At 39.3% G+C, this 27440-nt stretch overlaps 1 protein-coding gene across 3 annotated transcripts in view; it reads left to right on the forward strand.

The window, feature by feature from the left end:
* LOC126236178 (probable multidrug resistance-associated protein lethal(2)03659) overlaps positions 1-27440 on the forward strand; it is a 417284-nt gene that overhangs the window by 252588 nt on the left and 137256 nt on the right. For all 3 annotated transcript variants that reach the window (XM_049945275.1, XM_049945276.1, XM_049945277.1), the window contains one exon: positions 20606-20883. In XM_049945275.1, coding sequence (XP_049801232.1) covers positions 20606-20883 — 278 coding nt within the window. The remainder of the gene's footprint in view (positions 1-20605; positions 20884-27440) is intronic.

Genomic DNA, 27440 nt, shown 5'->3' on the forward strand with positions numbered 1-27440 from the left:
AACATGCCTTATACAATCAAAGATTGTGACATAGGTGACTTGTCAGTTTTACACTATATATAACAATACTAAAAATAGACAATAAACTAATAATATACATGGTGTAACATCTTCAAAGAGGTATTTTAATTACAATTATAATGCATTGCCATTCATGAAATCTTCTACACTATAGTAACATTTATCTTTCAGTATTTTTCCAGGTCTCTTTTGGTACCTTTTACATTTGGGTTATCCATATCTTTCCATATTTTATTTACAAATTTCATGCCCATATAGTATGGGGTTTTTCATATGATTTTAAACGGTGGGTAGGTAACATGTAGCTCATTCTATGTCTAGTATCATACTGATGCAAGAAGAAGTTGCCCTCAAAAAGTTGTGGGTTTCTTTTCGTGAAAGTGAGAGTTTCATAGATGTATATGCTTGGAATGCTCATTAGATCCAGTTTTACAAATAAAGGTTTGCAGTGTTGCTTTGGTTTTGCTCCCACCATTGCTCGGATGATTCTTTTTTGTAGTCTAAAAGCTCTAAGTAAATTTGTTTTTTCAGACCCCCAGAAAATTATACTATACCTAATGACTGAAACAAAATATGCATTATATACAGTTTTTCTTACAGCTAAATCAGTAATATTATACAAGATATTCATAATATATACAAGGCTATTCAGTCGACCCAGTATGTTGTCCACATGGCGACTCCATAACAGGTTTTTATTGACTAACACGCCAAGGAATTTGACACAGTCTGCAGTCTCTAATTTTTTGTCCATATACCTTATTTCACTTATAGACAAGGCTATTCAGTCGACCCAGTATGTTGTCCACATGGCGACTCCATAACAGGTTTTTATTGACTAACACGCCAAGGAATTTGACACAGTCTGCAGTCTCTAATTTTTTGTCCATATACCTTATTTCACTTATAGACTGTGCAGATTGTTTTGTGGTAAAATTAACAACTTCTGTTTTTGTAAAATTTAATGTCAAGTTATTGTTTTTGACCCATGCCTCCACTTCCCCAAGTGTTTGTTCAATATGACGAATTAGGTCTACCTCATTTTTACAACAGACTACAGCTGTTGAGTCATCTGCATAGAGGATAGTATCAGACTGGACCTGACATGGCATATCATTAATATAATATAGAAAAAGCAGTGGCCCTAATATTGAGCCTTGTGGAACACCTAATTGAGTGTTTTTCCAGCCAGAGAGAAATTTCTTGCCGTTGATGTTAATAAGTACTCTTTGTTTTCTGTTTGCCAAGTATGATGACATCCAGCTAAGAGATTTGCCTTGAAAACCATAGCGTGCTAATTTTTGGAGAGGCAGGTCATGATTTACTGTGTCGAAGGCTTTGGACAGGTCACAAAAGATGCCTGACACACACATTCTATCATCAAGACATCTGCTGACTTTTGTGACTAATTCATTTATTGCATGGATTGTGCTGCGGCCTTTTCTGAAACCATATTGATTGCCTATGATAATGCTGTTAGATGAATTGTGATTTTCAATCTGATCACATGCAGCTCTTTCAAATATTTTTGAGAAAATTGGTAACAGTGAGATTGGCCTATAGTTGCCCAATTCATCTTGTTTGCCTTTTTTATGTATGGGCCGAACTTCTGCATATTTTAATCGATCTGGGAAACATCCCTCATCAAATGATTGGTTGATTATGAAATAGAGTGGATATGCAATACTGTGACGGACTATTTTTATTATTTCAGTGGGGACCTCATCCCACCCCGCAGATTTTGAATTTTTTAGGGAAATTATGATTTTGATGACATCTGAGATGGAAACACGAGAAAACTTAAAACATGTGCAATTGCTATCTGTCATATTGGGCTTTGTATTTGGTGGTGAACAGTCACCAAATTTGTTACAGTTTATGAAAAAGTCATTGAATGATTCACAAATGGCACTGGGTTCTGTAACAGCTCTACCATTTATCACTATTTTAGAAGGGCATTTTCTCTCTGCCTCACTGCCAACTTCACTTCTTATAACAGACCAAACAGCTTTTGATTTGTTTTTTGCATTTGAAATGAAGTCGTTATTTGCAGTATGTTTTGCTAGTTTAACTATTTTGTCAAATGTTTTTTTGTATGTGCTTACATACTTAAGAAATTGAGGGCTTCGATTTACTTTTGCCTCCATATGCAGTTTCCTCTTAGTAGCACTAGACACTCTAATTCCTTTTGTTACCCAGGATCTACTTTTTTGGGACCTGGTCCTCACTGTTACAAAAGGGAAGCATTCATTGAATATACCCAAGAATTCAGTTAAAAAGTTATTGTAATTGTCACTTGTGGAATTTTGTTTGCTGACTGTCCACTTGGTTTGGCTTAGTTTTTTGCAAAATACTTCCACATTTTCTTGACTGAAATTCCTACATCTTTTTGTTGTGCAGACTGAATTTTGCTTTGGTAGTGATACAAATAGTGCTTTATGGTGTGATACTCCTAAATCTAGAAGAAACTTTTCTTTTACATAATAATTATAACTACTTACAATATTGTCAATACATGTTGCAGAGCTTGCTGTAATTCTTGTATACTGATCTAAATTGAGATTTAGCCCATTTGTGGCTACCAGGTTCTTTAAGTGTGAAGAAAATTTGTCATCAGTCCTTACATCTATGTTGAAGTCAGCACATATAACCACTTTCCTGTACAGTTTCTCACATTTTAATTTATGTAGCAATGTATCAAACTTATCTAAAAATACAGAGCTTATATGGTACCCAGGGGGGGCGATATATGCTGATAATTAGTGTGTTATACTCTTTAAGTTCTATACAACAACTTTCAAATGTGCCTTCCTCATTCAGATGGCTAAAATTCTGTCTGATATCATAGTCTACCGTGGAATGAACTAATATGCAAGAGCCTCCATACCCATTGGTCCTACAAAAGCTGGTAGCCAGTTTATAACCTGTAAGTTTATTTAGGAGACTGATATTTTCAGATTTTAGCCAATGTTCATTAAGGCATATTACTTTCACCGATTGTTTCACACTTTCTAGCAAAATTTCTATATCATAAAGCTTCCTGATCATTCCTTCAGACAGACCTCTTATGTTCAAGTGCATAACGAAATTACTACTGCATATATTATTAGGTAGAGGGTCTTTAAAACTAATTTGACTATAAAGTAACGGAATGTCCACCTGAGTGTTGACTGCTTGTTCTGGATTCGTTGTATTGGGCCAAATTCGGATAGAACTGGCCCCCTTCATCAGTTTCCCTGAGTGTGAGCATCTGGATGATGAGTAGGTACAGTTTTCTTGACGATAATTTCAGTCTTTGCTGTATGTTCTGATGCTGGTCCTGGCACCGTCTCATCTTCTGGACGTGATGTTTCTGTTTGAGCTGGCGCTGTGGCTGCGATTTTGAAATTGTTTTCTCGTTTATCCATTTCCTTGGTCGAAACTGGTTGCACAGCAATTGGTTTTCTTACAACGTCGTTGTCTTTTTGTATTAATTTCGCTAGCATTTTGCCAACGTATGACTTGCCAGTGTTATTATAATGTAGTCCATGTTTCGTAAACAAATCTCTTGCATCTGGAAGATCAAGAAATGTTACATTTTGTTGGGACTTGCATATTTTGTAGAACTGTCTGTTTACTTTTGCAAGCTCCAGATTTACGATGGAATTGTCTTGCAGGTCGTATCTGCGAGGCAAACTAGTAACTATGATGTTCGGAAGTTTCAGATCAAGTAATGTAGTTTTTAAACACAGGTCGCATGTTTACTCTCATTTCTGTATACATCATTACTTCCCAGAACAAACAGGATTGCTGAACAGATTATACAACAAACCATCAAAGAAAATGAAAATAAAGCAAGGAATGCGTTCAGATAATAATCTTTGAAATTTAACAATATTATGATAAGGAAACTTTCCACTCATCATATAGCAGAGATGCTGTCACAGATAGTCACAACAAAAAGACTGTCACAAATAAAGCTTTTTTCCCATAAGGCCTTTGTCAAAAATAGATGACAGACACCCATTCACACGCGCGCGCACACACACACACACACACACACACACACACACGCACGCACGCACACACACACACACACACACAGATGCAACTCACATATGCATGACTGCAGTCTCAGGTAACTGTAGTGCGGCTACAGTTACCTGAGACTGCAGTGATGCATGTGTGAGTTGTGTTTGCATGAGTGTGTGTGTGCATGTGTGGGTTGCATTTGCATGTGTGTGTGTGTGTGTGTGTGTGTGTGTGTGTGTGTGTGTGTGTGTTGTGTGTGTGTGTGTGTGTGTTGTCTATTATTGACAAAGGCCTTAATGGCCTGAAAGCTTTATTTGTGACAATCTTTTTGTTGTGCCTATCTGCGACTCAGCATCTCCTCTATATGGCGAGTGGCAACTTTCCTTTTCATAATATTGTTGCATTCCATCCTGGATTTTCCACTGTTTTATCTTTGAAATTTTGCATAAACTAGGTATATGGCAGTGAGTCACAGACAGTCCTGTGCATAGTCTAATTTGTAGTAAATCAGCATTTCTGATTTAGTTACTGTAGCAGATATTCTAACTGACATATTGTGTTACATCTAGTTCTCCCTTAAAGAGGAGTGTGTATTATCTACATTTATCATAAATTAACTCTATTTTTAAGTTTGCTTACAACTATAATTAACCTCAAAAATTTTAGGAAACTAGAAATTTTTACCACAGATTTTTCTGTTGCTTTAATATAAATCTTGTTTTGTGCATTTGCTTCAATTCCTATACAGAATTTGTAACTTATTATCTCAACAGATTAAAAGATAATCAGCACATTTAGTTTAAAGTTATTTCTTCACTGTCCTTTACTACATCACATCAGCCAAAATGCAGCCCCACTGTGATGTTTTTCTCAGACATGGAATGAGTTGGCAGCTGGGAATCCCTCAGACTGTTGTCAAATGATTGGTGAATCATTGTGTTGAAAGAGCTCTCGTGGATTATGTACCTGTGGCACTAGTACTCTCCTCTCCTGTGGATCCTGCTGCCTTTGAAGAACGTACGGGATCAGTCAATACTCATACACTTGCCTGTGCATGGCATTTCAATGGTAGAGCTAGGCAGCTTGTACAGGGTTGATGTGGCCCAGGAACGACTCAAGGTATTATACCAATCACCCAACCAACAAGTTTGAAGTGCTGTCTTTCACTGAAAATGAATCTGAAGTAGTGGGAATCACTTCGCCTGTTTTGGGGAAACCTGTTTTGTCTGGTGTTAAGAGGAGGCAAATGCAAAAGGGTAGGGTTCTATTCACCATTGGCAGCTCAAATGTACAGGAAATGATGGACCCGTTAGGGAAATGGCAACAAAGGACAGGAAAGGACACCAGGTGCACTCAGTGTGTATGCCTGGGCACCTCATTCAGCATGTGAAAGAGGCTATTCCAGCAGCCGTTGAAGGAACAGGGTGCAACCAACTGCAGAGTGTGATGCGCATTGGAGCAAATGATGCCTGTCATGTGAACTCCAAGGTCATACTTGGATCATTCCAGTAACTGACAGAGAAGGTTGAAAAGACCAGCCTTGCACATGGAGTTTCAATAAAGGTCATAATTTGCATCATTGTGCCCAAAACTCATCATGGACCCTTCGTTCTGAGTTGAATGGAAGGACTGAATGGGAGACTTTGAAGGTTCTGTGACAAGATAGGCTGCTACTTCCTGGACTTGTACGATAGAGTTGAGAATTGTAGGGTGTCCCTAAATGGGATGGTGTGCACTACACATTGGATGCTGCTACTCAGGTAGCTGACTGTATGCAAGAATATGAAGCACTCATGTAAAGCAGTGATGCTCACAGAAAGCTGGTTGGAACCTGAAATTGATAGCAGTGAGATTTTTGGGGAAACTTTCAGTGTGTGTCAGAAGGATAGGCTAATGGGAAATGGGGATGGTGTGAGTGGGCACAAAATGGTAATTGGATCCTTCTGTCATCCACCAGATGCATCTCCTGATGTAACCGAAAGCTTTAGAGAAAATTACTTTTGTATAAGGTCCACAACCATACTGTAATCATCGTTGGAGACTTCAATCATTCAACAGTCAATTGGGAAAATTACAGTTTTGTTAGTGGTGGGCTTGATAAGACATCATGTGAAACATTACTAAATGCCTTCTCTAAAAACTACCTAGAACATGTAGATTGGAATCCCTCTCAAGATGGAAATATACTGTATCTAATGGCAACAAATACACTCCTGGAAATTGAAATAAGAACACCGTGAATTCATTGTCCCAGGAAGGGGAAACTTTATTGACACATTCCTGGGGTCAGATACATCACATGATCACACTGACAGAACCACAGGCATATAGACACAGGCAACAGAGAATGCACAATGTCGCCACTAGTACAGTGTATATCCACCTTTCGCAGCAATGCAGGCTGCTATTCTCCCATGGAGACGATCGTAGAGATGCTGGATGTAGTCCTGTGGAACGGCTTGCCATGCCATTTCCACCTGGCGCCTCAGTTGGACCAGCGTTCGTGCTGGACGTGCAGACCGCGTGAGACGACGCTTCATCCAGTCCCAAACATGCTCAATGGGGGACAGATCCGGAGATCTTGCTGGCCAGGGTAGTTGACTTACACCTTCTAGAGCACGTTGGGTGGCACGGGATACATGCGGACGTACATTGTCCTGTTGGAACAGCAGGTTCCCTTGCCGGTCTAGGAATGGTAGAACGATGGGTTCGATGACGGTTTGGATGTACCGTGCACTATTTAGTGTCCCCTCGACGATCACCAGTGGTGTTCGGCCAGTGTAGGAGATCGCTCCCCACACCATGATGCCGGATGTTGGCCCTGTGTGCCTCGGTCGTATGCAGTCCTGATTGTGGCGCTCACCTGCACGGCGCCAAACACGCATACGACCATCATTGGCACCAAGGCAGAAGCGACTCTCATCGCTGAAGACGACACATCTCCATTCGTCCCTCCATTCACGCCTGTCGCAACACCACTGGAGGCGGGCTGCACGATGTTGGGGCGTGAGTGGAAGACGGCCTAACGGTGTGCGGGACCGTAGCCCAGTTTCATGGAGACGGTTGCGAATGGTCCTCGCCGATACCCCAGGAGCAACAGTGTCCCTAATTTGCTGGGAAGTGGCGGTGCGGTCCCCTACGGCACTGCGTAGGATCCTACGGTCTTGGCGTGCATCCGTGCGTCGCTGCGGTCCGGTCCCAGGTCGACGGGCACGTGCACCTTCCGCCGACCACTGGCGACAACATCGATGTACTGTGGAGACCTCACGCCCCATGTGTTGAGCAATTTGGCGGTACGTCCACCCGGCCTCCCGCATGCCCACTATACGCCCTCGCTCAAAGTCCGTCAACTGCACATACGGTTCACGTCCACGCTGTCGCGGCATGCTACCAGTGTTAAAGACTGCGATGGAGCTCCGTATGCCACGGCAAACTGGCTGACACTGACGGCGGCGGTGCACAAATGCTGCGCAGCTAGCGCCATTTGACGGCCAACACCGTGGTTCCTGGTGTGTCCGCTGTGCCGTGCGTGTGATCATTGCTTGTACAGCCCTCTCGCAGTGTCCGGAGCAAGTATGGTGGGTCTGACACACCGGTGTCGATGTGTTCTTTTTTCCATTTCCAGGAGTGTAGATGTGACCTCTTTGAGGATGTTACCATCAAAAACATATCAGTGGCCATGATGCAATTGTGGCAGTAATGGTTGCCAAAGAACAAAGGAAAACTAAAATAAGCAGAAAGATATACACATATTCAGTAACCTAGATAAAAATCTGTAGTGCTGTGTCTCAACAAGGAACTTGAAACTTTCAGCACAGAGCAGGAGTACGTAGAGGAACCACGGCTCAAGTTTAAAGAAACAGAGACTACTGCATAATAAGTGTAGTACTACAGATAGAGAGCTGCTCAATGAAACACATTTGGTTGTCAAGAAAGCAATGTGTGAAGCCTTCAGTGACTACCGTAGCAGAATAGAATCAAAGGATCTTTCACAAAACCCAAAGAAATCTTGGTCACATGTAAAGACTGTTAGTGGCACCAAAGTAAGTGTCCAGTCCCTAGCAAATGAGACAGGGGCTGAAACTGAGGGTAGCAAAGCAAAAGCCGAAATGCTTAACTCTGTTTTCAAATGTTCCTTTACAAAGGAAAACGCGGGAGAATTGCCCCAATTTAATCCTAAGTCCAGTGAAAAGGCAAGGCAATTAAGTATTAGTGTCTGTGGCATTAAGAAACAGCTGAAATCATTAAAATTGAACAAATCTCCAGGGCTGATAGAATCCTTGTCAGATTCTGTACTTACCTAATAGCATCAAAAGTCTGACAGATAGACATATAGCATTTAAAAGGAAATTAAAAGAATTTCTTAATGGCAACTCCTTCTACTCATTAGATGAATTTTTGGATATAGTAAGTTGGTAATTTCCCAAACCCACAAAATAAAAATAAAAAAAAAAATTAAAAATAAAATTAAAAATATTGAGTGTCATGTAATATTTTGTCTAATGTAATATCTTGTATAGACACCTTTTATTAACCTGACGCGTTCCACATCATTATGAAGTGTTGTATTCATGATCTGTGGAACAAGCACTAATCTAATCTAATCTAATTTGTGGCTGAGTTAGCTCCTCTTCTAACTATGATCTATCGTAGAAACATCAAACAAAAAAACATCTATTTGCTGTAGCATTTTAGATCATATTCTGAGCTTAAAAATAAAATGAGGTGTCTCAAACAGAATAACCTCCTCCATGCCAACCAGTATGGATTCAAAAAACATCAATCACATTAAAACCGATTCATACTTTTATCCCATGACATACTGTTATCCCATGACATACTCCAAGATTCGGAACAAGGCAGTCAGGTTGGTGGAATATTTCTCAATTCTGAAAAGAAATTGACTCAGTACCATACCCATGCTTATTGTCAAAGGTATGATCACATCGGGTATCAAGTGAAATTTGTGAATGGATTGAGGATTTTTTGGTCAGAAGGGAGCAACATGTTATCTCAGATGGAGAGTCATTGTCAGATGCAGCATATGACTCAGTACCATTCCCATGCTTATTGTCAAAGGTAGGATCATATGGAGTATCAAGTGAAATTCATGAGTGGATTGGATTTGGTACAGAGAGAGTAGCATGTTATCTTGGATGGAGAGACTTTGTCAAATGTAGAAATAACTTCGGGTGTGCACTAGGGAAAGGTGTTGGAATCCTTTCTTTTCAAAATGGCATAAATATTCAGTCAGATTTTGATAAGATTTGAAAGTGTGCAAAGATTGGCAACTGGCTTTAAATGTTTACAAATATAAATCATGAACTGCACAAAGTGAAAATCATTGTATCCTGTGTCTATAATATCACTGTTAGAATCAGCCAAGTCAAATGAATACTCAGGTTTAACACTATGTAGGGATATGAAATGGAATGATCACATAGACACCTTTTATTAACCTGACACGTTCCACATCATTATGAAGTGTCGTATTCATGATCTATGGAACAAATACTAATCTAATCTAATCTAATCTAATTTTTGGCTGAGTTAGCTCCTCTTCTAACTATGATCTATCGTAGATACATCAAAAGCAGGTGGTAAACTTTGGTTTATTGGTAGAGTACTGGGGAAGTGAAATCAGTCTACAAAGGAGATTGCTTACAAATCACTCATGCAACCCATTCTAGAATATTGCTCAAGTATGTGGGGCCCATACCAAGTAGAAGTAACAAGGAATACTGAATGTACAACCTCTGACAATAAAGTTTGGTGAATAGTCCTGGAACATTGACGTAGATGAACTGTGAACTACAGTTAACTTACTGTCCTTTGAAATAGTCACCTCCCATAACTACGCACCACTGTGCTCTGTGATGCATGTCATGGAAACTTTGCAGTAAGTCTTCCTTTGGGGTGGTGTTCAAAAGCCACATCACATTTGGTTGTATGTCAGGAATATTGTCAAATCTCTTTGCTTTCAAAGCAAGTTTGGGTCGAGGGAATAGGAAGAAGTCTGGAGGATTGAGACCCAGCAAGTATTGTGGATGTTCAAGTGGCACCACCCCTTTATTGCCAGGAACTGATTCATGATATTGGCTGTGCGTGGGCGAGTGTTGTCATGAACAAAAAACCAGGAACCTTGTTGTGTGTACTGGGGTTGTACCCTGTGTAGACGTTGCATGTAACAGGTTGAAATTTCAACATACCGTGCAGTGTTCAATGTCATACCCTCAGGTAGAAATTCCTTGCAGATAATGCCTTGACAATCAAAAAAGGTGATGAGCATCGTTTTGATGTGTGATTTTTTGGCTCTGACATTTTTCTGATGAGTTGATGTCAAAGAATGCCATTCCATGCTTTGCCATTTCATTTCAGGATCATACTGGAGACACCAGGTTTCATCCCCAGTGACAATACCATTCAAGAAATTGAATGTCACATCCACTGTTTTTACAAAATCCTGTGAAGCCTCTAAACATGCCTGCTTCTTGTCATCAGACAAGTGATGTGGCACAAGGCGACAACACATTTTCGCCTTCCCCAACTCCTGGGTAAGGATTTGTCACACAGATTCATGGTTCATCTGCAGTTCATCCGCTATCATGCACACAGTTAATCGACAGTCGTTCGTGATTAGTGTCCTCATTTTCTCAGTGTTTTTGTCACTGATGGCTGTCGCTGGTTGTCCGCTACAGGGATTGTCAGAAAAACTTTCCCAGCCTCCTCGAAAATGGGCAAACCACTATACTCCCACTTCATGAACAATGCTTGATCTCCATAAACATGCCAGTATTGTATGCATTTCTTTCCATGTCCTGCCAAGCTTAAAACAAAATTTTAAATTGATCCTTTGCTCGTTCATTATCTGTTCTCAGTTAAGAACCAATGCACTACACAAGCACTTCATCAGACAGGTCTAACATGTAACACACACGATGCTCAACTGAACTACGGTGGGGGCAGGTTGTCAACACCAAGCACTATGCAGGTGCAGCATTGTGAGTCACCAGTGTTGCCTGATCGATCGTTCTGACTTCATTCACCAAACTTTATTGTCAGAGGTTGTATATACAGAAGGGTAGCAGGAATGGTCACGGGTGTGTTGCTGATGGGAGTGTGTCACAGAGGTACTGATAAACTCATTGAATTTTATTTGATCCTGTAAGATTACATTGTGTACAGTAAATGTACGTGTAATATAGGACATGTCAAAGTATTAAAATTCTTTATCACTTATTTTTCTACACCTTTAGCTTACATTTTTACATCACTGATAATGAGTAACAATATATACAAATTTAATGGCATAAGTATTCTGCAACACTGTAAAACTCTTTTTCAATGAGATAGTCTTTAAGTTTCTTTGCAAAGTCATTGTGAAGTACACTATCTTACAGGCTTTTGGGCAGACTTCTTAGTAGTCTGATACCAGAGTACTGGGGTCCTTTTTCTAGCATTGCCAGTCGGTGGGGTATGCTCCGTACTTCATTCTTCTTTCTTGTATTGTGGGTGTGTACACTAGCATTTGTAATCCAGTCCTCACTACCTTTTGTGATGTACATTATTGTTTTGTATATATACAACGATGAAAAAGTTAAGATACCTAAATTCTTGAAACAGTTTCTGCATGTTTGAGAGGTCTTTCTTCTTAAAATGGTCCTAATTGCTTTTTTTTGTAATGTGAACACTCGTTTTGTCTCTTGTTTGTTTGAGTTTGCCTACTTAGAGATGTATGTACCTCAGATACTAAAGGTACCTCAAATACTTTTGTCCCTTGTGGATACTGCCTCCTCTACAGGAAGTACCAGACCTATCACCACCTGTCACCTTGACTGTGAGTGGAACATCAGAGTTAGATTTAGGTGCTCTGTACAGGGAGCTCAGGGACACACAACCGGCAAAGTGGCAGTGCTGTCTTCTTCCGAAACTGAAACTGAGCCAGTGGGACACACTATACCTGTTTGGAAACATGCTGAATCCTGTATCAAAGGAAGGTAACCACAAAATAGAGGGGTCTATTCATCAGCAGCAGCTTGAACCTATTGCAAATAATGGTACTCCTTAGGGAAGTTGCATCTAGGGAGTGGATCACCTTGTACACTCGGTGTGTATGCCAGAATACCTCATTCAATATGTGAAGGGTCTGTTCCAGAAGCCATTGAGGGAACAAGATGCATCCAACTTCAGATTGTGGTTCATATTGCAACAAAAAGTTTATGTCATCAGGGGGCTAAGATAGTACTTTGATTGTTCAAGTGACTGTCATAGAAAGTTGAGGAGATCAGCCTTGTTCATGGAATTTCCATGAAGCTTGCAATCTGCAGCTCTGTCTCCAGAAATAATCATGGCCCTCCACTTCTGAGTCAAGTGGAATGCTTGAAATAGAAACTTTGACGGCTCTGTAACTAGCCAACTTCCTAGACTGGTGCCACAGGTCTGAGGACTATAGAATATGTCCAAATGGGTCAAATGTGCACTACACACAATAGGTTGCTACTCAGGTAGCTGACTGTTTGTAGGATGTACACAATAGTTTTTTAGACTGACAACTCTCCATACAGTTCAGGTAATGAAAACTTTGTGAGGCCAAGAAGTACACTCAAGTTCAGAAAAAAGACAGAACATCTCAAATGACTAGACACAGGATTTTCATATTCATTAGTGTGTTCTACAGAAAGAAAAGCATTTTAGTCAACTTGGTTCAGCAAGTGTCCTGTTGCCTACTAGGCACAAGGTCTGCCAAAGACCCGGATAACTAGTTGCAAGGGTGATTGCATCAATGATTATAAGGCACAAATGGCGTCCTGTGGTACAGCCATCCATGCTGCATTCACCAGGTTCCAAAGTTCATTTGTGGTGATTGGCATTGGGTCACAGCACTGCACTCATTGTTTTACCATATCCACACAGCTTTGATTGGTGACAAGTCAGGTGGGTGGGCCAGGGCAAAAGGCTGACGTCCTGTGACATCAAGGATGCACATGTTCATGCAGCAACATATGGACATGCATTGTATTGCTGAAAATTGGTATCTGGGGTGTTGTGCAGAAAGGGTATGGCTAAGGGTCACAGCGGGTGGTCTGGATGGTGCAAGCTGACCCATCTCATCGTTTTCTATGGCCTTCTGTGAACCATTCGGCACACACCCATTGCTCTGCTGAAATGCTTCATCCAATGCAAACAGCTGTTTCCCAGATGGGTGCATCATATTCTCTCATGCCAATAATGCCAATTCATGTAGGTCACTCTGCTCACAGTGCCCTGGACACGCACCAACTGTGATTTATGCTTGCACCTAATAGCACCCCACACCACAGGGCCTTGAGTTGGTGCTGTATCTCTTGTGCAAATGCAGAAACTGAGATTCTGCTCCCCCTGTCTGTGGTGAACCAAAATGCGGCCATCATTTTCAAACAAACACAACCTTGATTCATCTGAAAACACTACCTGATACCATTTCTATCCCCATCGATGTCATTCCATACACAATTGTTGTCTATCATGTTTCTGCACATTCGTTAAAGGTAGACAGAGAAATGGATGATACACATGCAACCCATTCCTTAATAAACAGCAAAAGACTGTCAGCCCTGATAGTGTGTGATGTGTTACTCTGTTCCACTGTTGCACCAGAGTGAGGAGGATGCAAATCGGTCCAACAGTGCCATTCAGATGAGGTGTCGATCTTCTCAGCGGGTGGTCTGGATGGTGCAAGCTGACCCATCTCATCGTTTTCTATGGCCTTCTGTGAACCATTCGGCACACACCCATTGCTCTGCTGAAATGCTTCATCCAATGCAAACAGCTGTTTTCCAGATGGGTGCATCATATTCTCTCATGCCAATAATGTGCTCCCTTTTAAAACTCACTGATTTGATGGCACAGTTCACACATACACTGTGAGGCATCCTGCATATCTTCTCAAGTCACACTGATCCATTACCTTCTGTTTATAGTGACTAGAGCCGCAATCACATTTTACTGGTAGGTGGTGTTGTGCTGAAATATTGACATTGACCTCAAACCCCTCGGCTGACATGATTCAAACCCTATTCATTTCTGCAGAACATACTAATTTACATGTTCTGTAAATATGAACATCCTCTCTAGTTATTCTAGGTGTTCTGTATTTTTTGACATGAATGTATTAGCATAAGGTCTAAAGAAATGCCCCCCACAGATGAGAGTATTAAAATCTTAGTGATCAGCTGCCAAACTATTTGCCAGGGTTTGAAACACTATTAAAAAGCAGTGAAGCTCACATAATACTAGGTACACAAAGCTGGATAAAACCCAAAATTGATAGCACTGAGGTCTTTGGACTAAATCTGAGTGTATACCAAAGGATAGACTAATGGGAAACGGAGATGATGTATTTGTTGCATTTGGCAAGGAACTCATATCCACTGAGATACAATTTGAAGTTGCATATGAGGTGGATCTGGCATGGCTCAGTATTAAGGGTGGCGATAAACTTGTAAGTAGATATTTCTATCAACCACCAGACTCACTCTGAGGTGTAACTAAAAGCTTTTGAGAATCATTGTTTGCTACTGAATATTTTCCCCAATCTTCTTGTCAGCACAGGGAGAGATTTTAATCAGCCAACAATTTATAGGGATAGTTACAGTTTTGTAAGTATTTAGTGTGACAAGACATCCTGCAAACTAATACTAAATGCCTTATGTGAAAACTACCTAGAACAGCTAATTAATAAGTTCACTCATGATGGAAAGCTATTGGATCTAATGGCAATAAAAATACCTGACCTCTTTGAGAAAGTCCATCTTGATTGGTATAAGAGACAATGAGTCTGTTGTAGCTACAATGGTTACTGAAGTACAAAGAGCAATTAGTATAAGTGAAAGATTTATATACTTATCAAAGTAGATAAAGGGGCAGTAGTGTCATATCTCAGTGACAAAATTAAAACATTTAGCTCTTGGCTGGAGATGTAGAGCAACTGTGACTGAAGTGTAGAAAAACAGTTGACCAAATATTGGACAGGACTGTAGCTAGCGGAAGTGCATCTTTAAAGAAACTTCTAAAGCAGCAACTACTGAACAATAAGTATGAAACATAGAAAAGAGCCATATATAAAGAAATGCTAATGAAATGTATCTGGCTGTTAAAAAAACTATACCTTAACTCTTCAATCCAAAAGTATTACTCCAGTTTATTTCTTCCACTATTGTGAAGATGAATGATATAGATATTTGTGTCAGTGCCACTGAGAAACAGCTGAAATTGCTAAAATTGAACAATCCTCTAGGAACCAACAGAATTCCTATTTGATTATGCACAGATTTTGCACCTGAGGTAGCCCCTCTTTTCCGGGCTGGTTGAAGGACATTTTTCCACACTAGCAACATATCATTTGGCACATTCCCCACCTCACCCCACCCCTTGTTTTCCACACAAGCATCATATCATTTGCCCCCTCCCCTCATTTTTGCACAAATGCATCATATCATTTGGTAACCCCCTCCCCCATTTCCTCCCTCTCTCATATTTTAGTTGACTTTATTTGGGCTCTTGGTAACACATTTAAAAATGAATCTCAATCTGGTGATTGTGGAAATATGTTGTTTTTGCTACTAATTACAACACACTAGGGGCACCCATGATGCCCCTCTTAGCTTGTGACGTGCCCCCTACCTTTATTTGCTCCACACACATGTCTAAAAATCTCAGTCTTGTTGTTTGGGAAAACTATGCTGAAAACTGACTAGAAAGGATAGTGCTGAATGATGCAGACCACAGAGTAGTTGAAATTTAAGATCCATTTACCACTTTATTAGCACTATAACACTGTTGATGGCCACTTCCAGTTTTACAGTTCACCGTTACACAGATAATGAGATATGCATCTCTTCATTCATCAATATGTTTGGAAAATAAGTAATTCAAGCATTAATTAGTGAAATAATATTTGTTGAATTTTACAGTGGCATGAATTGAAGCAATAGAAATATGAAATCACATTGCACATGATATAACTCGCAGTAGAATCACCAAAATTAGTTACAGTGTCCAATGAATAGCATTTGTGGATCACTTGACACTTTGATGTTGCACATATTTACTATTGCACCCAATATTTGGAGAAGCATCAATGTTATGCAGTTGTTTGAAGCTTAAAGACCTTTACATGAGAAGCTAACATTACATCTGGGCCCCATAGGCTCTTGTGAAGTGACGTAGAAAAGTTACGCCATTTCTTGCCAGTTTCTGACTTTTAGATACATACATGTTGTTTGAATAAATTTTGACAGTAGACTTCTATGGAGGTGTTAAACTGTTACTAGCTTACCTGAGACTAGTGACTTTGGGTTAGTGTGGCCTATTTAAATAGTGAAAAAAGGTCTTGATAAGATTCAAAGTTGTGTGAAGAATAGCTACTTCATTCAAATGTTCAGAATGTAAAATTTTATGTTTAAAAAAATTAAAAAATTTTGTACTCTATTACTTCAATAGCAATGAGTCACAATTGAAATGAATCAACTTACACAAAACCTTGGGTTTAACAATTTGTGTAGCTACAGAATGGGTTGAACACATAGATTCAGTTGTAGGTAAAGGAGGTGGTAGACTTTGGTTTGTTGGCAAGATATTAGGAAAATGCAGGCAGTCTTCAGTCCAAGAACATTACTCAAGTATGTGGGACACATACCAAATAGGAGTAGTGGGGATATTGAATGTATACAAAGAAAGGTAGCAATAATTATCGCAGGCCTCTTTAAACCATGGGATAGTGTCATGGACATGCTGAGGAATTTGAAGTGTCCGACATATGAAGATAGATGAAAACTATGCTGTCAAATACTGCTTACAGAGGTTCAAGGACCAGCTTCAAATGAGGAATTTGGGGATTTAGTACACTATGTGATCCAAAGTATCCAGACACCTGGCTGAAAATGACTTACAAGTTTGTGGCGCCCTCCATCAGTAATGCTGGAATTCAGTATGATGTTGACCCACCCTTAGCTTTGATGACAGCTTCCACACTTGCAGGCATATGTTCAATCAGGGGCTGGAAGGTTTGTTGTGGAATGGCAGCCCATTCTTCACAGAGTGCTGCTCTGAGGAGAGGTATCAATGTCAGTCAGTGAGGCCTGACATGAAGTTGGCATTCCAAAACATCCCAAAGGTGTTCTGCAGGATTCAGGATTCAGGTCAGGACACTGTGCAGGCCAGTCCATTAAAGCGATGTTGTTGTTGTGTAACCACTCCACCAAAGTCTGTGAATTATGAACAGGTGCTCGATCATTTGAAAGCTGCAATCGCCATCCCCAAATTGGTCTTCAACAGTGGGAAACAAGAAGGTGCTTAAAACATCAGTGTAGGCCTGTGCTGTGATAGTGCCACTCAAAACAATGAGGGGTGCAAGCCCCCCTTCATGAAAAACACAATCATACCGTAACATCACTGCCTCCGAATTTTACTGTTGGCACTACACACACTGGCAGATGATGTTCTCCGGGCATTCGGCACACCCACACACTGCCATCAGATCACCTCATTGTGTACAGTGATTCATCACTCTACACAGCATTTTTCTATTGTTCAGTCATATAATGTTTATGCTCCTTACACCAAGCAAGTTGTCGTTTGGAATTTACCGGTGTAATGTGTGATATATGAGCAGCTGCTCGACCATGAAATCCAAATTTTCTCGCCTCCCACCTAACTGTCATAGTACTTGCAGTGGATCCTGATGCAGTTTGGAATTCCCATGTGATGGTCTGGATAGACGTCTGCCTATTACACATCATGAACCTCTTCAACTGTCGGCGGTCTCTGTCAGTCAACAGATGAAGTCGGCCTGTACGTTTTTGTGCTGTACGTGTCCCTTCACGTTTCCACTTCACTATTGCATCACGATGTTTAGGAGTGTGGAAATCTTGTGCACAGATGTATGATACAAGTGACACCGAATCACCTAACCACGTTTGAAGTCTGTGAGTTCTGCAGAGTGACCCATTCTGCTCTCTCACAATGTCTAATGATTACTGAGGTTGCTGATAGTTGGCAGCACAATGCACCTAATATGAAAAACATACGTTTTTGGGGGTGTCCAAATACTTTTGATCCCATAGTGTACAACACCACGTGTGTTGTTGTTGTGGTCTTCAGTCCAGAGACTGGTTTGATGCAGCTCTCCATGCTACTCTATTCTGTGCAAGTGTGCTAGTTTCTTTATCTCCCAGTACCTACTGCAACCTACATCCTTCTGAATCTGTTTAGTGTATTCCTCTCTTGGTCTTCCTCTACAATTTTTACTGTCCACGCAGCCCTCCAATAATAAATTGGTGATCCCTTGATGCCTCAGAATATGTCCTACCAAGCGATCACTTCTTCTAGTCAAGTTGTGCCACAAATTTCGCTTCTCCCCAATTCTATTCAATACCTCCTCATTAGTTATGTGATCTAACCTTCAGTATTCTTCTGTAACACCACATTTTGAAAGCTTCTATTCTCTTCTTGTCTAAACTATTTATCGTCCACATTTCTCTTCCATACATGGCTACACTCCATACGAATACTTTCAGAAATGACTTCCTAGCACTTAAATCTCTACTTGATGTTAACAAATTTTTCTTCTTCAGAAATGCTTTCCTTGCCATTGCCAGTCTGCATTTTATTTCCTCTCTACTTTGACCATCATCAGTTATTTTGCTCCCCAAATAGCAAAACTCCTTTACTACTTTAAGTGTATCATTTCCTAATCTAATTCCCTCAGCATCACCCGACTTAATTTGACTACATTCCATTATCCTTGTTTTGCTTTTGTTGATGTTCATCTTATATCCTCCTTTCAAGACACTGTCCATTCTGTTCAGCTGATCTTCCAGGTCCTTTGCTGTCTCTGACAGAATTGCAATGTCATCAGCGAACCTCAAAAAAGTTTTAATTTCTTCTCCATGGATTTTAATTCCTACTCCGAATTTTTCTTTTGTTTCCTTTACTGTTTGCTCAATGTACAGAACTGGGTTTCCATCTGAGCTCTTGATATTCATGCAAGTGGTTCTCTTTTCTCCAAAGGTCTCTTTAATTTACCTGTAGGCAGTATCTATCTTACCCCTAGTGATATACGCCTCTACATCCTTACATTTGTCCTCTAGCCATCCCTGCTTAGCCATTTTGCACTTCCTGTCGATTTCATTTTTGAGATGTTTGTATTCCTTTTTGCCTGCTTCATTTACTGCATTTTTGTATTTTCTCCTTTCATCAATTAAATTCAGTATCTCTTCTGTTACCCAAGGATTTCTATTAGCCTTCGCCTTTTACCTGCTTGATCCTCTGCTGCCTTCACTATTTCATCTCTCAAAGCTACCCATTCTTCTTCTACTGTATTTCTTTCCCCCATTCTTGTCAATAGTTCCCTAATGCTCTCCCTGAAACTCTCTACAACCTCTGGTTCTGTCAGTTTATCCAGGTCCCATCTCCTTAAATTCCCACTTTTTTGCTGTTTCTTTAGTTTTAATCTACAGTTCATAACCAATAGATTGTGGTTAGAGTCCACATCTGCCCCTGGAAATGTCTTACAATTTAAAACCTGGTTCCTAAATCTCTGTCTGACCATTATATAATCTATCTGAAACCTGTCAGTATCTCCAGGCTGCTTCCATGTATACAACCTTCTTTTATGATTCTTGAACCAAGTTTTAGCTATGATTAAGTTATGTTCTGTGCAAAATTCTACCAGGTGGCTTCCTCTTTCATTCCTAACCCCCATTCCATATTCACCTACTCTGTTTCCTTGTATTCCTTTTCCTTCTATTGAATTCCAGTCACCCATGACTACTAAACTTTCATCTCCCTTCACTATCTGAATAATTTCTTTTTTCTCATCATACATTTCATCAATCTCTTAATCATCTGCGGAGCTAGTTGGCATATAAACTTGTACTACTGTGGTAGGTGTGGGCTTCGTATCTATCTTGGCCACAATAATGTGTTCACTATGCTGTTTGTAGTAGCTTACCGGCATTCCTATTTTTTTATTCATTGTTAAATCTACTCCTGCATTACCCCTATTTGATTTTGTATTTGTAACATTGTATTCACCTTACCAGAAGTCATGTTCCTCCTGCCACCAAACTTCACTTATTCCCACTATATCCTCGTAGATGCAAAGGACATGCTAAAATAGCAGAAAACTGATGATGATAAATGGTTAGTTTACAGAAGCTATTTATATCAGCTATTGCTCATAATATGCACATGTCAATTGGCCAAATAAGAACCATAAAAGCTTCCTTAAAATGAAATCTATGGAATGTGAAACTGAATTATCCTAATCATATTTCTCTCTTATACTTCCTCTTCTTGCTTCATTCCTAGAAACATGTTTTCTGCTCATCAACCCAATTTCTAAGTGACTGCAGAAGTGATATTTTTAATTTATAATTGTAAAGTGGTGATTGTTACCTATATTTACAAGACATTTCTCTCTGTCATGCAAAGTCATTAGGTTTGGAGTGAACATACCATCCTCTAATCTTCATTTACACAGATTACCCACTAAAGTATTGCTGATTAATGTACTTATGCTTAATTTTTGCAGGACGAACTCAGAAGAGATAATCCAGACTCTATATAATGAAAGTAACTCAACATACTACAGTGGCATCAACACATCTTTGACAGCATACGGTTGGATACCAGATACAACAACAAGTGTCTATATCTATACAGCAGTTATGGTTGCTACGGTTGTAATTGCTATAGTCCACTCCTTATCATTCTTCATCCTTTGCACACGTGCATCAATGAGATTACACAATCAAATGTTTATTGGTGTAACACAAACAGCTATGCATTTCTTCAACAACAATCCTGCAGGTATGTGTTTATTTTTATGTTGGTACATGTCATCTACTGTCTGTCATAATTACTCTAATTTATAGTTAAAACAGTGTCACCTGTCAATTCTCCCTTTTGCTTGTTTCTTTACCCAGTAAAAGCAAAAATTTTACAAACACACACACACATTACAATAAGTAAAATTAACTTTTAGTTATTCTTTCCATTTAGTTCTTCTGTCCTTTTACAGACTTACAGGGGTCATAGAGAGGAGTTAGTACTAAAGTTTTGGTAAGGAAAGATTGGATCACTTTCAGATATCCCTCTATAACAGTTTGAGTACTCAAAACATGGGCTCCTGTAGAGTACACAAGTCAGAGGTCATTGTCTCCATTGTGTGCATACTTTTAGGCAGAAAATTTGAAACTGAAAGTGACCCGACCTTTAAACTTATTTTACACCCAAACAATACCTTTCCAGAAATAGGTTCCTTATCGAAACTTTATCTATGAAGGCTCCTCCACAACTTCTAAGAGCCTGTAATAGGAACTGTGAAACACTCAATACAATATGAAAATATTACAATTGATTCTTTTATGGTTATAATAGAGGGAAACATTCCACGTAGGAAAAATAGGTCTGCTTGTGTCTGTATATGTGTGGATGGATATGTGTGTGTGTGCGAGTGTATACCTGTCCTTTTTCCCCCTAAGGTAAGTCTTTCCGCTCCCGGGATTGGAATGACTCCTTACCCTCTCCCTTAAAACCCACATCCTTTCATCTTTCCCTCTCCTTCCCCTCTTTCCTGATGAGGCAACAGTTTGTTGCGAAAGCTTGAATTTTGTGTGTATGTTTGTGTTCGTTTGTGTGTCTGTCGACCTGCCAGCACTTTCATTTGGTAAGTCACATCATCTTTGTTTTAGATATATTTTACAATTGATTCTATTCTTTAAAAATAATGCAAAAAATAAGTGAAGTAAATTGCATGTGTAATTTTTCTCTAACATATTAGAAAAATGTATGGATAAAGGGGGAAGGATGAAGGGTGGGGATGGGGGGGGGGGGGGGGGGCGGGGGTGAGTAAATAGTAGATAGAACTATGAGTGTGCTTAAATCTCTTGCACACAGAATTACACGTTCTTGTATCCATATAGTTTGCGTATAGAGTCCACTCATTTAAAGAAAGTGTTCAGAGAAAACAGATATTTTATCCAGCAAATTAACAGGGCACTATCAGTTAAAGCCAAAAACCAGGAAATGAATAAAGAGGAGAGCACCCTGTTAAATTTCTTAGTTTTTCTTCCCTGTACTGAAAAATGTCATTCAAAGTACCCAGAATCCTCCAAAACTGTCAGATTAATCTGATTTCCCATTCATCATATGAGATTGCAGATCTCCTGTGAAATCAGTGAAGAACAATTTGCTTATGCAGAAAAAATTTACAAAACATTGTGGCTTAAATAGACACAGCTGTATACATCATGAAAGAATGCTGCACCAAACATGAATACTGCACTCACCTTCTCAAAATAGCCAAGTCTGCTATTGCTGACACTGCACTAGCCTACTCAAAACAGCCAAGTCTGCTATTGCTGAACATTGTATCTGCATCAGACATCAGTGGAGTATGATTAAACAATAATTTTGTCCACAGCAACAACTTTATGGGAGGCCATTATTAAAGAATGCATGAAAATATGTGTTGCAGAAAATATGATGAATTGTGATAGCAGTTGGATAGTGCATGGAACCCGATCATTACCATTATTTGTTCCAAACAAAGATGACAGGGTAAGCCGATGGCTATGGTGAGTGACAAACCAGACAATAATTGAGTTCCACAGTTCCACCTGTGAGGACACTACTCACTAGGTAGTGTGGTCAGACTGTTTCCATGATCTCCACACATGCATGGAATACCCACAGCGAGCTAACGAATTGGGGGACAGGGGAAACATTCTTCACTCATTGATGGCTTACCTGACGTTGGCAGGTATCCACTAAAAATATCATGAAGTTTAGTAAACAACAACTGGCTCCAAGCCCTACTCTTCTGATAATATGTAGTTTGTTGGGGAAATTTTAAAATTTAGATCAGTATCGAGTTCGGAGGATATTTTTTCATGTGTTCGAAAGTTAAGCTTATTATTACAATAGTAAACACTGTAGTGGTGCTTTGTGTTTCTTCATTTCATAATATTTTTACCTGATAGTAGGTCATCCATGTACCAAGTCTGATTTAAATTGCTCAAGATATACTAGAGCAATGCTGAAACAAACATGCCCTCATACATTAATTTTTACAAATGATATGGATAAATATTGAAGACCTTTTGCATAAAAATACATTCGGAATCCTTGATCAAAAATCTCTCCCTCTCTCTCTCTCTCTCTTTTTTTTAACTAAGATAATGTAGATTACAATCCTTCTGACACCTAAATATACCAGTAAAAGATAGTAAGAATTTGAAGAAGAATAATTGGCTGTGCTGTTATCTATTTTGCACATTATTATTCCATATGACTTTTGATGCATAAATATTTTATTTTTATGTCAGTTAAATTGTCACATAATTCTGTAAAACTATGTGGAGAGGGCAAAATAAGCTACTGTCTTTCTCTTCAAGTGAACACAATGTGATATACTTACAAGTGCAGAACACACTACTACAAGAGTTTCTTTAGTTTGCCTATGTATTGATTCCTTTATTGCTTGTTAACCTGCTGTACCTCAAGGTATTTTAGACACAGTGTTTCATTATTGTCTGACCGTTCATATATGTCTGTGTTACCAATAAGTTATTAGTGTTTGAAGTTTTATAAACTAAGGTTTAGTGAGATTAAGATGTAAACTGTTGGTTACGAACCAGTTATTGGCCTCTTCAGCTATCATCCTGGGTTTGCCCACTGTGGTATAGTTTGGCCTTAATTAGTATTATCATCAGCAAACAATATAGTCCTTCAACCATCCTTTAAAGTAATTGGTTGGTCATTAGTATATGTTAAGAACAGAGACAGAGATTTTGGATGTCACTATTTTATGTTTTCCCATTTTGATGTTAATTTTATTCTAGTGATGCCATTTTCCAAAGTAGCCCTCTGCTTTCAGTTTTGTGTTTAAAATTATTCTTGTGTTGTTAGCTGTGGCAGACAGAAGGCATGCTTTGCTGGTGCTGCACATTTTTCTCAGCTTTGACTGAGATAAACTCACTCTTCAAAGGTCTTCTGCCATTATAAAAGTTGGCACAGAAACAGCTAAGTAAAAACTCCATGCAATCAGCACATTTATTTATATGTAAATGCCAACCTTGGAATTTTCCTTTGTGGAGACCACATCTGCGGGACTCATGTACTGATGTGAAATTCTAGATTCACATATTTTACTGTTCATATTACTTCTGCATAATCTATCATTGATTGTACCAATACCAGTTTGTATTGTGGTTTATTGTGAACTTTTGACTATTCATGAGTACCATGATAAACTCCTACCGTTATTGTCAATTGTAGGCTTAAAGTAATTTCTGTTCTTTTAAAATTTTTGAGAACAGTAGCCCTATCCATATCACAGCAGCTGTTTCTGATTTCCTTGTACAATTATGTGAGAAATAAGTTATTCTGAGACTTTTTGGATGCTTTCAAAACTATATTTTCGTATGATACTGGTAAGAGTGTTTTGAAAGAGTTCCCAAGACTCATGTACATCTGGTACTTGTACCAAAGATATCTCAAGTACTATCTTCTCCTGTGGATCATGTCTCCTCTGCGAAAAGTTCTGGGTTTATCATTATTCATCCACTTGACTATTGCTTCTGCATAATCTTTGATTGTTTATATCAATACCTGTTTGTATTATGGTACATTGTGAAATTTTGAACATTCATGAATACCCTGATAAACTCCTACTGTTATTGTCATTTGTAGGGTTAAACTTATTTCTGTTCTTTTAAAATTTTTGAGAACAGTAGCCCCATCCACATTAGAACAGCTGTTTCTGATTTCATTGTACAATTATGTGAGAAATAAGGTATTTTGAGACTTTTCGGATGCTATCCAATCTATATTTTCGTATGATACTAATAAGAATGTTTTTGGAGAACTTATTTTGTAACAAATCAGCATTTGTGATGCACAATTTCTGCCAAAGAATAGATCACACCTGAATTTCATTGCTTATCAACATAAAAAAAATGTGCATTTTTGAGAATTTTCAGAAGTTACCATTGTAGTAAATCGGCATTTGTGGTTCAGTTACTGTAGCAGATATTCTAACAAACATATTGTGTTACATCTAGTTTTACCATAAAGAGGAGTGTATATTATCCACATTTATCATAAATTAACTATTTTCAAGTTTGTCAATTATTGTAATTAACTTCAAAAAGTTTTAGGAAATGAATAATTTTTACCACAGGTTTTCTGTTACCTTAATAGAAATCACATTTTGTGTATTTGCTGAAATTCTTGTAGGGAATTAGTAACTTATTTAACTCGGCAGATATAAAAGATAATCAGCAGGCTTAGTTTAAAGTTATTTGTTCACTGTCCTGTAATACACTGCACCAGCCAAAATACAGCCCCACTGTTATTGCTATTCTTGAACACAGGATGAGTTGGCTGACATTTGTAAGCAGCTGGAAATCACCCTGGTTACTGTCAGATGGTTGGGAACTACTGTGAATCAGTGTGTTGGAAGAGCTCCCAAGAGTCATATACGTCTGGTACTAATACCAAAAGTACCTCAAGTACTATCCTCTCCTGTTGATCATGTCTCCTCTGCAGAAAGTACAGGGTCTATCATTAATCATCCATTTGACTGTGAGTGGCTTTTCAGTGGTAGATTCAGGCTTTCTGAACAATGCCGACACAGACCAGGGATGACTCAGGGTGTTATACCGATCCCCCTAACCAACAAGGTCGAAGTGTTGTCTACCACCGAAACTGAAACAGAGGCAGCGGGACTCACTTTACTTTTTTTGGGAAAACCTGTTTGGTGTCAAGAGGAGGCATACATAAAATGGTAGGGTGCCATTAATCATTGGCAGTTCAAACTTATGGTGAATGATGGTACCCCTTTGGGAACTTGGCAGCAAGAGAAAGGACACCAGGTGGACTCAGTGTGTATGCCTGGATGCCTCATTCAGAACATCAAAGAGGCTGTTTCAACAGCCATTGGAGGAATAGGGTGCAACCAGCTGCAGATTGTGATGCATGTTGGAATAAATTATGCCTGTTGTCTGAGCTCTGATGTCATATTTGGATCATTCCAGTAAATGGCAGAGAAGGTTGAATAGATCAGACTTGTGCATGGAGTTCAATCAAGGTTACAGTTTGCAGCATTGTCCCTGGAACTCATCATGACCCCTAGGTTCTGAGTCAAGTGGAAGGACTGAAGCTGAGACTCCGAAGGTTTTGTGACAAGCTAGGCTGCGACTTCCTGAACTTGTGCCATAGGGTGCATCCAAATGGGTCAAGTGTGTTCTAGCTGACTGTGTGTGGTGTGCAAACAAGGGTTTTGTATGTTAGGTGACTCAACATCCAATTCAGATAACAATAAAAGAAGTGCCTCCCACAGGTGAGAGTATTAAAATCCTAGTGGTTAACTGCCAAAGCATTCACAACAAAGTGCCAAAGTTCAAAGTGCTCTTGAAAATCAGTGAAGCTCACAGAATACTGGGTACAGAGAGCTGGTGGGAACCTGAAATTGATAGCAGTGAGATTTTTGGGGAAAATTGAAGTGTGTAATGAAAGGACAGGCCAATGGGAAATGGAGACCATGTATTTTTCACACAGTAAACAACTCAGATTCACCAAGATAGAAATTGAAGCTATATGTGAGATTGTTTGGGCAACACTCTGTATCAGGGATTGGCATAAAATGGTAATTGCATCCTTCTATTGCCCACCAGACTCCTCTTCTGATGTAACTGAAAACTTTAGAGTTTGCTTGTACTTAAGTTCCCCAATCATACTGTACTCATCAGTGGACTTCAATCATCCAATTATCAATTGGGAAATTTACAGTCTTATTTGTGATGGGCATGATAAGGCATCCTGTGAAACATTACTAGATGCCTTCTCTGGAAACTAACTCGAACAGGTAGTTCAGAACCCCACTCATGATGGAAGTATATTGGATCTAATGGCAGCAAATAGACCTGACCTCTTTGAGGGTGTCCACATAGAAACTGATATCAGAGACCAAGATGTGGTTATGGCAACAATGATTACCAAAGTACAAAGGGCAACTAAAACAAGGCGAATGATTTTTTTTTTTTTTTTTTTTTTTTTTTTTTTCATCATTGGTTCCCACAAAACTTTTGTGAGGGGTGTTTATGCCTGACAGAAAATGTTACTGGAGGCATAATGTTTATGATTTCTTGTGGTTATAACTGATGAAGGTAGTGGCTGTTTTCAATGTAAACAATGCCTGTTTGACTAAATTTAACGCCTCAGTATGTGGTTGTTTACTAGCAAATAATTTGTCCATATTATCAGAACTCTTGTTCACAGCTGCACTGAAGCACCAAAGAAACTGGTACAGGCATGCATATTCAAATACAGAGATATGTAAACAGGCAGAATATGGTGCTGTG

The sequence above is a fragment of the Schistocerca nitens genome, chromosome 2 (genome assembly GCF_023898315.1).
Source record: "Schistocerca nitens isolate TAMUIC-IGC-003100 chromosome 2, iqSchNite1.1, whole genome shotgun sequence".
Lineage (NCBI taxonomy): Eukaryota > Metazoa > Arthropoda > Insecta > Orthoptera > Acrididae > Schistocerca > Schistocerca nitens.